The sequence below is a fragment of the Girardinichthys multiradiatus genome, chromosome 15 (assembly GCF_021462225.1).
Source record: "Girardinichthys multiradiatus isolate DD_20200921_A chromosome 15, DD_fGirMul_XY1, whole genome shotgun sequence".
NCBI classification, from domain to species: Eukaryota; Metazoa; Chordata; class Actinopteri; order Cyprinodontiformes; family Goodeidae; genus Girardinichthys; species Girardinichthys multiradiatus.
In genome coordinates, this window is record NC_061808.1 from 17,599,864 (window position 1) to 17,614,155 (window position 14,292).

Here is a 14,292-nt window from a genome sequence, read left to right on the forward strand (position 1 = left end):
TTAACCAGCTGTAGCTTCACAGCCCTGGGGTTCCTACACAGTTTGGAAAAGTCTATTATATAAATTTGATTATTTTTCTATTGGCTTTCTTTTTCATAATTATCCAGATCAGGAAATTACTTTAAAACTTTTCATTTCCATCCATCCATCCATCCATCTGCCATGATTTCATAGTGAAACTTTTTATTTATACTTTTAAAACGTGTAACACCGACTGAGAATCCTGGGAATATGAGAATAAGGGAAAAATGTGTGGAATGTGTAGGAACCCTGCAGCCCACGTATTGAGAAAGTTGACTAACGGTAGGATGACGGCTTTGCTTTGTCCCCTCTCCCCTACAGACCCCCCCCCAGCCCATCTGGAACCATTTCCTCGGGTTACGGCCAAAGCCAGAGTCGATCTGTTCCCATTTACGAGATGAAGTTTCCCGACCTTTGTGTGTATTAGAGCACAAAGTTTGCAACAATGTGATTAAAAACTGATTAATCTTTGTTTAGGATCAGGGAAGAGCAACCGATTTTTACTGTAAACTGTTCTCGATCGTGGAAACGCACGTTAGACGCAGACAGTCTCAACTTAAGAACAAGATACTTTCTGGATTAACTTAGCTGTGTGAAATGTTCTTTTATCCCCTGATTATCACCAGAACAAGGTGGCAAAACTAATCAAAACACAACAAACTCCCTAGATTTAGTTTTACTAGTAGAAACTCCTCTGGTTGGATTATAAAATTAGAGATTGCCAAGAACTGTGATAGAGAAGCTGTGTGTGTCTCTTGGATCTGGGAACGTTACCGGCACTGCAATCCCTGGACGTTCCTTGTATGTTTTTTGTTTGTTCCAGACAGGGTGCCATACCTAACAAAATTAGATTAACCAGTCTTATTTTTGTTGACATTGTTTATTTTTTTAGACCTGAAGACCAGAGAGTGTATTTAACATTATTTTATCTATGAATAACAGCTGTGTTACTCTGTAGTTTTTGTTTTGCCTTTTATTGTTAGCCAAAAGTGCTTTTTTTTTTTAGATGGCCATTTATTTCCTTATTTTTCACTCTATTTATTTTTAATTTTAATCGTTTTCAACTAAATAAAAATGGTCACTCAAACAAACTGTGTGCCACACATGGCCACATGAACTCCTGAAATGCGATGTTTACCACATTGGAAAACACTAGAAAAATAATTATTTTTTCTCTGCCCATATAAATGTGTGTATATAGAAAGAGATAACTATATGTACAAAGCAAAGTCTTCAAACCTATGTACAAAGCAGGGATGTTTTCTGTGTTCATACTTTAGTTTTTTAACTGTCGCTGCACTGGTTGTCCTTAGTTAAGGGAAAAGTCTAAACCAACCAGCAAAACATGAAATCCAAATAAGTAGTTCACATTAGAAGCAGGTTTCAGCAGCATCGTTTTGACCTGTGTTGTTGCCATTCCTCCTCAGTTCTGCAGGATTGGCTTCCCAGCAGTGCATCCATCTGGTCAAGATTTAATAAGCCATTTAGTGTGTAGGAGAGCACATTAAAACACAGGTATAAAAACAAGGTATAATGGCAATAATTTGGTGAGAGCCTGGCAAACACGGTCCAGCTGTTGGTAGCAGATTCTTTTGTGCGTTTTTGAAGCGTGCCTCTTGTGGTGGTGCTGTGATGGCTCAGTGTGTGATGTTTTAAAGGAATGCACTCCCTCTCCTGCGCTTCTTTGACTGAGTTACGTCTGTCTCGTTCAGTGTAGCTGAAGAGTCTTATTTGTATTTGTTCCCTTTTTTTAATGATGTAGAGTCGAATGTGTCCATCAGTGTACCAAATTGTATGTTCAAGTTACCCTTTTTTAAAATTGTGTGAGTGGGAGTATTTGTTCATTTGTCCGTGTAAACACAGATGTGTCTTTATCGTTGTTACCGGAGACCAAACCCTTCAAACACAGTTTACAGTCTTGTTCATGGACTGACTCCTCCTGGTTGATGGAGAACAACCCATTGATGCAGCAGCACACAGCTGTCTGAACCCTTCAGTGGCACAATGTAAAACTGTCTTTTCAGAATCGGATCTGTAAATCTGTCTGCTTGTTGTCATTGCATCATGTAATGTGATACTAACTTACGGCAATCCTTAGTTTTCTTCATTACATGCCCGGTTAATAGATCCGTTTACAACGTAGTGCTGTAGTACAAATTTATTCTTTCTGTGGACTTTGCACTTTAAAAACTGGATTACCTAGTGACAAAGGCAGCTTTTACATGGAGAAAATGCCTTACATGTGTCATACCTGACTTTGCATGCTAGTGACGTAGCTGTGTTATACAATAAATGTAACTCAAACCATGAATTACCCGACTTGTCTTTGATTTCATTTTAGGAGTAATGACGTGTTACAGCCACAAACCTCGATGTATTTTAGTTGTATTTTCTGAGATAAGCAAACATGAAGTATGATTGTAAGGTGGAAGAACAATGGTTGATAGTTTTTATACATGTTTTGCAAAAGAAATGTAGAAAATGTCTGGAATATAGCAGACAACCAGCGATAAAGCTATGATTATTTTTCAATCTCAGCCCACTTTCTATTTCGAAAATGAATTAAACGGTTCTTTGGGAGTGTTTAAAGCTCGATACATTGTTCTATACCTTCTGGTCATGCAATCCGTACATCTAGCTGTTGTGTAAGAGTGGTAACCAGATTAAAACATGGTGGTAGCAGCGTCATGTTGTGGGGATGTTTTTTCAGCAAGGACAGAGAACCTGGGTTGGAGTTTATATGAAGATGGATGGAGATAAGTACAAGACAATCATAAAAGAAAGACTGAGGTGGAGATTTCTTTCAGCAGGACCATGAACCTAAATATAGAGCCTGATCTTGAAAGGAATCGTTTGGTTAAAGAATATTCATGTGTTAGAATGGCCCAGTCAAAGTCCAGACCTAAATCCAACTGAAAATCTGTTGCAAGACTTGAAAATGTACGTTTACCGATACCATGGATTAAGTCTCACTGAGCTCGAGCTACTTTGCAGAGAAGATTGGTAAAACATTTCAGTTTATACATGTGGGCAGGTGGTACCAGAAGCTGGTTCTACAAATGATTGGCCCAGGAAGCAGTGAATACAAATGCGTTCCACACTTTTAAAAACCATGTATCCTTTTTCATCTGCTTCCAAGTTACATGCTTGTTTGTAATGGTTTATCACGTAAAATACTGTCAAATTTGCGGTTGTGTCATGAAAGGGTAGGAAAATGCTCAAAGGGGTTTGAAAGCATTTGCAAGGCGCTGTCGGTGTTATCAGTAGATTTAACACCAAATTATTTAGTCAGTTGCTCTCTTCCATTTATTCTAGCTTTACTGCATGGTCTCTGCATCATTACTTGTATTACATGGTTGCACCCAACGATCAGGTCATCTGACCCCCTCTCAATTAGTAAAGAAAACTTTGATTTCTGACTGCAACCTTTTATCAAAACTGCTGATCTGTGTTAAATTATGTTACTCCTGAATATCCTAAATTTGTCCTCCTGTTATTTTGCTTCATCAGGATGAGTTTCCCTTTTTTATCTCATGGATGTGTGAACTGCACGTGCGGATCTATTCAGGTTTAGCAAAACACGAGCGCTGTAAAATGACAACTGTCAGACACTATGTACAGGTCCTTCTCAAAATATTAGCATATTGTGATAAAGTTCATTATTTTCCATAATGTAATGATGAAAATTTAACATTCATATATTTTAGATTCATTGCACACTAACTGAAATATTTCAGGTCTTTTATTGTCTTAATACAGATGATTGTGGCATACAGCCCATGAAAACCCAAAATTACTATCTCACAAAATTAGCATATTTCATCCGACCAATAAAAGAAAAGTGTTTTTAATACAAAAAACATCAACCTTCAAATAATCATGTACAGTTATGCACTCAATACTTGGTCGGGAATCCTTTTGCAGAAATGACTGCTTCAATGCGGCGTGGCATGGAGGCAATCAGCCTGTGGCACTGCTGAGGTCTTATGGAGGCCCAGGAAGCTTCGATAGCGGCCTTTAGCTCACCCAGAGTGTTGGGTCTTGAGTCTCTCAACGTTCTCTTCACAATATCCCACAGATTCTCTATGGGGTTCAGGTCAGGAGAGTTGGCAGGCCAATTGAGCACAGTGATACCATGGTCAGTAAACCATTTACCAGTGGTTTTGGCACTGTGAGCAGGTGCCAGGTTGTGCTGAAAAATGAAATCTTCATCTACATAAAGCTTTTCAGCAGATGGAAGCATGAAGTGCTCCAAAATCTCCTGATAGCTAGCTGCATTGACCCTGCCCTTGATAAAACACAGTGGACCAACACCAGCAGCTGACACGGCACCCCAGACCATCACTGACTGTGGGTACTTGGCACTGGAGTTCTGGCATTTTGGCATTTCCTTCTCCCCAGTCTTCCTCCAGACTCTGGCACCTTGATTTCCGAATGACATGCAGAATTTGCTTTCATCTGAAAAAAGTACTTTGGACCACTGAGCAACAGTCCAGTGCTGCTTCTCTGTAGCCCAGGTCAGGCGCTTCTGCCGCTGTTTCTGGTTCAAAGGTGGCTTGACCTGGGGAATGCAGCACCTGTAGCCCATTTCCTGCACACGCCTGTGCACGGTGGCTCTGGATGTTTCTACTCCAGACTCAGTCCACTGCTTCCGCAGGTCCCCCAAGGTCTGGAATCGGCCCTTCTCCACAATCTTCCTCAGGGTCCGGTCACCTCTTCTCGTTGTGCAGCGTTTTCTGCCACACTTTTTCCTTCCCACAGACTTCCCACTGAGGTGCCTTGATACAGCACTCTAGGAACAGCCTATTCGTTCAGAAATGTCTTTCTGTGTCTTACCCTCTTGCTTGAGGGTGTCAATAGTGGCCTTCTGGACAGCAGTCAGGTCGGCAGTCTTACCCATGATTGGGGTTTTGAGTGATGAACCAGGCTGGGAGTTTTAAAGGCCTCAGGAATCTTTTGCAGGTGTTTAGAGTTAACTCGTTGATTCAGATGATTAGGTTCATAGCTCGTTTAGAGACCCTTTTAATGATATGCTAATTTTGTGAGATATGAATTTTGGGTTTTCATGAGCTGTATGCCAAAATCATCCGTATTAAGACAATAAAAGACCTGAAATATTTCAGTTAGTGTGCAATGAATCTAAAATATATGAATGTTAAATTTTCATCATTACATTATAGAAAATAATGAACTTTATCACAATATGCTAATATTTTGAGAAGGACCTGTACATGCCAAGTGGTTGTTTGGGAGGCATGCAAGGCTAAAAAACCTGGAAAAAAGTGCCTCATGTCGATTGTTAGGTATGAGGAAGGAGCTGTGATGCCGTGGGACTTCATCCATTATGTAAAATGCCACCAACAGCAGGAAAGACTCCTTATCATCCACTAGGACGAACGTGTGCCAGTGAAACAAGACTCATCATCACATTAGAAACCTTTTTAACATAAAACACCACTAAGAAAAAGAGTATTTGTTGCCTTTTTTGAACTTCCAGGACAAAATGGCTGTTGGCAGTAATTAATTGCTAATATTCATCATAAAAATGTTGAAATCAGTCTGAAAATTGTCAATTGCAAAAACTCAATATTTATTTTCATAATAAATTACAAAAAGACATTAGGCTGCTACTAAACTATTTAAACCTATATAAACATATCCACAAAGACACATTAGAACAAATAACAGATTTAAATCATTAACTGACTTTATAATAAGAGTTATTACTTCGAAGCTTTCAAGTCTTGTCCATTAAATTTAAAGCAGGCCATTATGTGCTTTGTTTTTTGTCTTTAGTCAGGGCTTTAATGAAATATTAGGCCCCAAAATACATTCACTAACATTCTAAAGATGGCAACTAATTTACATTAAGACACATGGAAACTAACCAAGACTATTTTATATTTATCCCTCTGTTTTAATTAGTTTTCATCCCACTATCATCTTAACATCCTTCACTAAAATGTTCTTGAGTAATTTGGCCAGCTTTCCTCGAGGTTTCTCGTCCCACTGCTTCATAAAGCCCCCGTTTTGTTTTGATGCAGGTGGACTGCCCCATCTGAAGTGACTCATCCTGTAGGTCTCAGCTTTTCTCTGCGGCAGGCCTGGTGGTGCTCGAGACCTGAACTCTGTTCTGGACCTCAGCAAGTCCTGATTTTGATGGTTTCCTTTACCTCCCTTTGCTTCAGCCTTGTTCCAGCTCAGATGCCTGCGAGCCCGCAGGGGGAAGGCCTCCTCCTCCAGCGTTCCAGAGGGAAACACTTTAAGAGGTCTGCGCCTTCGGCCTAAGGGCTTCCCCCAGCGGAAATGCTCCATAGCGTAGGAGCGACGCTGATCATTGTGGGCTTTCAGATCTTCCTCTGTTACTTTGCCTTCAGAAGCCAGAGTGGAAAGAATGAGACTGAGTAACAGGTCACCCTTATCATTATCCACAGGATCATCCAAATCATCATACTCCTGCTGATCTGTTACACTGAGTGGTTTGAAATCAGGTTGGTTTGCAGACGTGCAGAGTTGAAGACAGTCCTGTGGATGGGAGACAGACAGCAGCAACATTTAATAATACAATTATCTGCGCTCCCCGTAGGTAAGGCAAGTTTATTTGTATAGCACATTTTAACAACAAAGCAATTCAAAGTGCTTTACATGATGAAAATATCAGAAAACATAAAGGGCTGCAAATATAATGATGTTTCAGTTAATAACTTAACAGTCAAATACAACTCTAAACAAGAGTTTTAACCTTGATAAAAAAAAAGAACTCAGGGTTTCAGCTTTTTTGATTCAGCATAAGAATTAAATGCTGTTTCTCCATGTTTGGTTCTGATTCTGGGGACAGAGTAGAACCAGAAGACCTGAGAGGACGCGGGCATCCACGGATTGGTTTGTTCTAAGCATCTAGCCAATGCTTGAACAGGCTCATAGTCACCTGGTGCCATTGTAATGTAGAGCTGTGCATTATCGGTGTAGTTATGGTAATTTATTTATCTTGTTGTTTGTTATAATCTGAGCTTGGGGAGTATATAGATATTGAATATGAGGGGTCCCAGGATGGAACCTTTGGGAACCCTGCATATGATTTTTGTTAACTCTGATGTGAAGTTACCTATTGACAGAAAAAAAGTCCTTCAAATAAGACTCAAAGCAGCTAAGTGTAATATACCATGACAAACAGTGTCAAATGCTGTGCTGAGGTCCAGTAATACCAGCACCGTGGTTCTTCCGCAGTCTGCATTTATGTGGATGTCATTGAACACTTTGACAAGAGCAGTCTCTGTACTGTGTTGAGCATGGAAACCTGACTAGAAGACACCAAAACAGCTGGACATTGTTAAGAAGGTGTTTAACTGTTGAAACTATTTTTTCAGTAATTTTACCTATAAATGGGAGATTTGAGATGGGCCTGTAATTTTGCAATATCAACTTGTCCAGAATATTCTTTTTTCAACCGTGGTTTATAACTTGCTGTCCTGGGGGAAAACACCTGACAAAAGAGATGAGTTTATTATTTGAATCAAATCAGAAGCTATGACTGGCAAAACCTTCTTAAAGAAAGCTGAGGGTAAAATATCAAGACTGTAGGAGGAGGAACTTCGTTGATGAATAATTTCTTCTTAGCTTTGGTTGCTGATTTGGTAGAATTGTCATTTTGTTCAAATTTGTTTTGATTGGACATTCAGCCAGCCATGCATGCATCCATCCTATTGGTCAAAGCTGGAAGCAAAGTGCAATAACCTCATTGTTCACCCTTAAGCCTATATTTAATACTATACAGCCCTCTCAAGAATTTATTTTGTTCTTGGTTTTGGCTTGGCCATTCCAAAATTAAAATTTTCCCTCTTTGGGGTCATTCTTATGCAAGGAAAATATGTTATGTCGAAAAATGTTATTTTGAAAAATAAAATTCAGCTTCACCTTGTCTACCTCAAAGCTAAAGGTTTTGAAAGGTCCTTAGTGCAATTAAATGGAGAATACAAGAGACTGTTGTCACATATGCAATATGTCCTTGTTAATTCCTGCAGCTCCCGCAGCACTGCTGTCTGCCATGGATAACTGATTATGTTATAAAATCAGGGAGCAAATTTGAAAAAACATTAATTTCATCTTTTTTTTCCATGACTGAAAACAGCCAGACTGGAGCGATCACCTTGAGATGAAGGAACTTTTATTTTCAGTTTAGACTGGCACATGGGTTGAGGAGGGTAAAGGAAGGTGGGACTGAAATGGGGTGAATATTTCTAGTTTTCTCATTTATATTCTGCTTAGCAGAACAAAAATATATGCACGACAACAATTTCTAAGTCTATCTGACTGCAGAGGGTGATCAGCTTTCTTTGGGTCATAAACGAGGGAGTAAAAACATATGATCAGTTTGTAGCTTGTCTTTTCAATAACCTTGGAGAAACATTGAGTTTTATTGCTACCCACATTTCTTCTCCAGCTGTTGATGAAAAAATGCTTTAGAACCTTTCCAGACTCATACCTTTGTACAGTGGGTTACTTCGTATCCTTTGCAACCTCTCTGCCAACTATGGCTTCAGCTAAAACTTGCAAATGTGAAAAAGTCAGGAAATACAAGAATAGCTAAAGTTTATTTCTGGTTAATCACATTCAGTGGAACACTGAATGCGCACTTTTGAGAGCAGCTGTGTGTGTTGCTACCAGCTCAAAAATTACTACTTTGACTGCTTACAGTTTTTGATGACTGTCCTTTGAAATAATGTTCTGCCCTCAGGAGCCTTCTCTTCTTAAAACGAAGGGGGAAAATGGAAATACAAGAGCAAAAGATTGTTAATAATTATTATTAATATTATATTGACTGATCTGGCCTTTTTTTTAAGTTTAAAACTAACATTGAATCAATGATAAATAGTGAAAACTTGTGGTATTTCTTAAATGTTAAGTCAAGATTGAAAAACAACTTATTTAAATCTTTATCAAATTTAGACAAATGTTATTCACAAAGATCGACATGAAAAAAGAAACAATTTGGTAACCATTTCTGATTAAACAATTTTCCTGTATAATTTCAGTTTAGTAATAGCAGAAAATACAGGAAAATACAGGAAATACATAATTTAAGATGATGTCAAGAATATTCTGAAGGAGTTCATGTTCTCTTAGAAAATCTTAAAAAGATGAACCATAAAAGATTGAAGAGTCTTGTTTTCTATCATTGTTCCAAATAATGATGTTATTATGTGTCATTATTGTGTCATAATGACAGAAAATGAGAGGAAATAAGTGACCAGGCTCAGAAAACCGAGGAAATAATTTGACTTACGTGTATTTCGTCCTTGTCACTCAAGTCATTGCATGCAGAGCTCTCCAGGCAAATGGAGCCAGACCCAGAGCTGAACAGAAATCCCATCAGAACCATCAACAACCAGGACCGACCCACCATCTTCCTCTTAGAGACTAGCGCAAAAAGGGAAAAAGGAAAAAGCTCAAAGTTTTTAAGAGTACTGGAGATGTTTCTGACCCAGCAGAATTAAATCTTCACTTGATCACGCTGCAGAAGAATATGGCGATGATTAGAAGAAACAGAGTCTTTTGATCTTTACACTTGTGTAACACAGTCCTGTCTTATATAACTCAATTTGTTTCAATGCTGTCTTTGAGATGAGATGATTTGTATAGCTATGTGTCATGGTTGAATAATAGCTGACCTCAAATACCAGCAGTGATCATTCCAGTTGGAGCAGGCATTGCACACACTGTAGCAGATGGCCGTGTTCATCACATGCATCTTATCTAAACCTGGTTACTGAAAGCAGAGATGTGACGGAGCATACAATATGTAACGACTAATCTAAGGAGGTACAGACTTCTTCTGTTTTTCCTTCTTATCACTTTTAAAAGTTTCAGATCACCAAAGAAATTGTAATATATTCAGATAACCTGAGTAATACAGAATGCAGTTTTTAAATGATGATGTCACTTACTAAGGGGAGTTAGCCAAACCTGTGCACATATATTTATATATATATATATATAATATTTATATTATATTGTAGATATGTTTATACTGTTTAATTTGTATTGTATTGCACTGACGACGCCAAAACAAATTCCTTGTATGTCCAAAAATGTACTTGGCAATAAAGCTTTTCTGATTCTTTTCTGATTCTGTGATTAACCGTTTTTGGTTTGATCTCACCAGATACACACAGGTGTGATTACTGACAGCCCTGTAGAATCAAGAAATCACTTAAATAGAACCTGTTTGGCAACATGAAGTACGCAAAAACACCTCAAAAAAGCAGTACATCATGCCCGATCTAAAGAAATCCTTGGAGAACACTAAATTTACTCCAACAGTGCATCAACGACTCATCCAGGAAGTAAAAGAAAACCCAGAACAACTGCTGATGGCCTCAAGACTTTTGGAAAAATATTCTGTGGACTGAAGAGATAAATGTGGAACATTCTGAAAGATGTGCAACTCATTATGCATAGCAATAAAGCTACTGGCATGTTGCTGTTACTAATTGAACTGGGAATTCTGCTCTCCTGTAGGAGAATGTGTGACCATCAGTTTGTTACATGGCTGTGATCCAAAGCAAACCAGCTCAAACCAAGTCCGCTTCTGAATGGCTCCAAAAAACCCTAACAAAACTTAATTAAGATTTTAGAATGGTCTAATCAAGACTTAAATCCAAATGAGATGCTGTGGCATGACCCTAAACACGACAATCATACTTAGAAACCCTCCAAAGTGGCTGAATTAAAACAATTCTGCAAAGAGGAGTGGGCCAAAATTGCTCCAAAGTGATGTAATAAACTCATTGCGATTTATTACAAATGGGGGGCACATAACCGGGCCCTTTTCACATAGGGTCTGGTTGGTGTGAATAGATCTTTTTTTAATAAAAGGAATTCATCATTTCAAAACTGCATTGTGGGTTGCATGGTGGCACAGTTGGTAGCACTCATGCCTTGCAGCAAGTAGGTCCTGTGTTTGACTCCTGGGGTCTTTCTGTGTGGACTTTGCATGTTCTCCCAGTGCCTGCATGGGTTCTCTCCGTGTACTCCGGCTTCCTCACACAGTGCAAAAACATGACTGTTAGGTTAACTGGTCTCTCTAAAATGCCCTTAGGAGTGAATGAGTGTATGCATGGTTGTTTGTCCTGTGTGTCTCTGTGTTGCCCTGGTGACCTGTCCAGGGTGCACCCCGCCTTTGGCCCATAGGCCGCTGGAAATAGGCACCAGCTCGCCTGCGACTCTGTACAGATGAAGCGGGTATAGAAAATGGATGGATGGAAAACGGCATTGTATATTTATTCAGGTTTTTAGCAAGGGGTTTCCCAAAGAGCTTTTAGCTGAACACTTTGCATAGGATGAATGATCCACTAAAGAGCAATGCATCTCTAAAGTTCTAACCTCTGCAACAGAAAAAATTAAGTGTTTACTTCAATGGAAACATGGAATCATGGAATCAACTGTGGAAAAACATGAAATCACCACTCAGGATTTTCCATCAGTTGTTTTATTTATTTTGTAAAAATAAAATAAAAACAAATCACAAATATGGCTATTTTATTGAAGAAATTAACATTCTGGTTTTAAAATGATTTTGTAATGAATAGCAGATATGTTTTCAGATCTGGTAAATTAATGAAGAACTGCACAATCTTGCAGAAATGTTTGGAATCGCGCTACTTGGTGCATTTCTAAAAAAAAACATCTGCACAGGTCCACTTAAGGTCAGTTATATAAATCATAAGCCAGCGGGGTTAAGTGGAATGTGGCAAATGATCATTTGTCCACCAGTGTGTATAACCCAGTAACTCACTGGTGCAGTTTATGGCTTGGTGAATTATTAGCCTGAAGTGGTTGGAATGTCAGAGCTCACAACCCGTTGGGATACCTGTTGGCTTTAACAGATGCTTTAACTTAAGCATCTATGCTTTTATCAATATGCTCCATCTATGCAATAATTTTGGCTACATTTGCTGCTTCATTAGTCTCTTGGAGTTTTTTGGAGTCACACATTGTGCACTATTGCCACCAACAGTAGACAGACGGGATCATTTAAAGTTGGTGTCCATTTCTAATTCACATGACTGCAGTGTTGTGTAACAGGAAATTGAGCATTTGTCTTTCTTAAAAAAATCAATGTCCATTTTATTGATTTTGGTGCACCAGCCATTGCCATCAAGAGACCAACCAGACCATGCAGTAGGGTTGCTCTCCTTGGCACAGTAATGATGAACCATCAAGCCAAAACAAGTTGCAGGTTGTTTTTGTCAATCTATAACGGCAGACATATGATTTTGTTTATGCAAATACATCTTGGACATTTACCTCTTTAGCAAAGTTAGGAGTCCCTCAAAAACCTACAGAATCAAGTAAATATGTTGCCAAATACTTTATGTTTGACACATTGTTTTTTAAAATACACAATCTGCGGATTAAAAACTGTAACATAGTTTTAAAAAATGGCAAATTAAATAAATGCAGTGTGTTTTTATAATGCATTGGAAATGGATCATTTTGGTTTTCATAATTACATGACTGTAAAAATCTGATGTCTCAGTTATGATACAAATAAATTGACAAAACCTTGCAAAAAGTGTTTTGTCAAAAGTGTTCAATAAAGATTTTAATTTTTAAACATCAGACTGTTGGCATCTGTACCAGTCATATGCCAGTCCTGGTAAACCAGAGCATCTGAATAATTTGAAAGCCTTGGAAAAGGTAAAATTCCCAGGTTTATCTTTTTTCATCAAATTACCCTCCTCATTAAACTTCTCATGGTGACTGATTCTAATTTTGTCTTTCTTTACTCCCTGCTTTAACATAAACGATAATTATTTCATAATGTTGTGAAAAAAAAGTCATAGCTTGCTCTTATTTTAGATCATTCTATTCTTTTTATCACTTAATTTCATTTGAAGACCAATTTGATGCAATAATCATGAAAACGCAGAACTACAAGGCCAGCTGCTGTTTACAGCTGCATAAAACCACATTATATAGGGATAATGATGATGATTACATTGTTATGACCTCATTAAGTGAACACAATTTGTTATTTAGTACTTCTACAAGCATTTTAAGGTTAAGGAGTACTGTGAGGCTGTCTTATTCACTATAGTGAGGAAACATGCAGGTGACGTAGGAATTTACTGTTTTCTGTTAAAAATTGACTTTCAAGGTCTTTGCAATGTTTAAAATCCTCCTAAAGTTTAAAGTTGTCTTTCCTCACTTTAATCTATGGTGGGTTTTCTGTTAAAGAGGCACATGATTATAGCTCAAAAGTGAAGATTTGGCCATAAATGTAGTCATTCTCTAATGTTTAAACATTTTAAAGCTCAAAAAGAAGAACCTTTTGAAAAAATAGATAATAAGCTTTTCTTTGTTGAGAATGTGTCTCCTGTTGCTTCTCTCCTCCCTGCTCTGTTATTGTGACTCCTTGGTGGGCTTTTGTTTTTGTAACTCTGGCGGAGACTAATATCTTCCTACAGCATGACTCACTCAGCTGAGATCTGCACAGATAAACGCGTTTTGATAAAAGGAGCCTACAAAACAGCAATGAAAAAGGAACATGTTTTGATATTTCATGAGCTTACATCTGGTAGAAAACAATCAAAATCTGACCTTAAACTTTATCAAACATCTGTACAAATGCACTCCAAGGTACTACGTATATGCTTGTCATTACGTTTGCTACTATTCATTGGTCAGTGGCAATAAAATAACATTAAGATGTCTTTTTTTTTTTACCTTTTTCCAAATGGTTTTCCTCTCTTCTTGTTTTCCCCCTCTGCTGTTGCTTCAGAGATCCTGCAGACTTTCAGTCACTCTCCTCCTCATCAGGTTTCTCCGTTCCCAGTAAGTAATAAACCGCTCAGTAAAAGATGGGCTCGCTTTCGCCTCCTTAGACGACGTAAGCTCTTTTTCTAGTTGCAAGAATTAAAGAGTGTTGAGTGTCAAGGCCTCTGGGTGTGAATAAGGTGCGGCGTCAACTTCTCTGCTCCAAACGGGGAGGAGTGTGTGTGTGCTTTTGTGCATGACCACCCACACAGCTCCTGATCAATACTGCAAGCTCTGTTCATCTGAGGATTAAAAAAAAAGAAATCAAGAATGAGTGAACTACTTAACTCATGGTGTTTTTTAAAAGCCTCAAACATCTCAGTCGAGTGTTTTTTGGGATGATTTTGTTCTTTTAGATTAATTACTTGAATTGAACACTCCCTTGTCATATGACTTTTAAAACAGCAGCTTTTTATCTGTGAACCCTGGAAGGTCTGGGTCTGAATCCCTTAA

General features: G+C 38.3%; 2 protein-coding genes across 9 annotated transcripts in view; one reads left to right on the forward strand and one right to left on the reverse strand.

Moving 5' to 3' along the window:
* The window catches only part of LOC124881825 (protein EFR3 homolog B), a 33,125-nt gene extending 30,793 nt beyond the window's left edge, over window positions 1-2,332 (forward strand). For all 7 annotated transcript variants that reach the window (XM_047387644.1, XM_047387643.1, XM_047387645.1 and 4 more), the window contains one exon: window positions 343-2,332. In XM_047387644.1, coding sequence (XP_047243600.1) covers window positions 343-448 — 106 coding nt within the window. In that variant the 3' untranslated portion in view covers window positions 449-2,332. The remainder of the gene's footprint in view (window positions 1-342) is intronic.
* Window positions 2,333-5,587: 3,255 nt separating this feature from the next.
* Window positions 5,588-14,013, reverse strand: LOC124881661 (pro-opiomelanocortin-like). 2 transcript variants are annotated; one of them, XM_047387359.1, is made up of 3 exons: window positions 13,750-14,013; window positions 9,305-9,438; window positions 5,588-6,546 (listed from the first exon to the last, which is right to left on the reverse strand). In XM_047387359.1, the coding sequence occupies exons 2-3, from the start codon at window positions 9,422-9,424 to the stop codon at window positions 5,950-5,952; spliced, it is 717 nt and encodes a 238-aa protein (XP_047243315.1). In that variant the 5' UTR covers window positions 9,425-9,438; window positions 13,750-14,013; the 3' UTR covers window positions 5,588-5,949. The 2 variants fall into 2 exon arrangements, with proteins under 2 accessions (XP_047243315.1, XP_047243316.1); XM_047387360.1 differs by lacking the exon at window positions 13,750-14,013 and having other exon boundaries at window positions 9,305-10,078.
* Window positions 14,014-14,292: the final 279 nt, after the last annotated feature.

What these genes read in the sequence shown, in the direction of transcription:
- LOC124881661 (XM_047387359.1), bottom strand. Translation starts at nt 9,424, where the DNA reads ATGGTGGGTCGGTCCTGGTTGTTGATGGTTCTGATGGGATTTCTGTTC. An exon ending in GTGACAAGGACGAAATACAC is followed by an intron (nt 6,547 to 9,304) that starts GTAAGTCAAATT and finishes TCCCATCCACAG; the next exon opens with GACTGTCTTCAACTCTGCAC.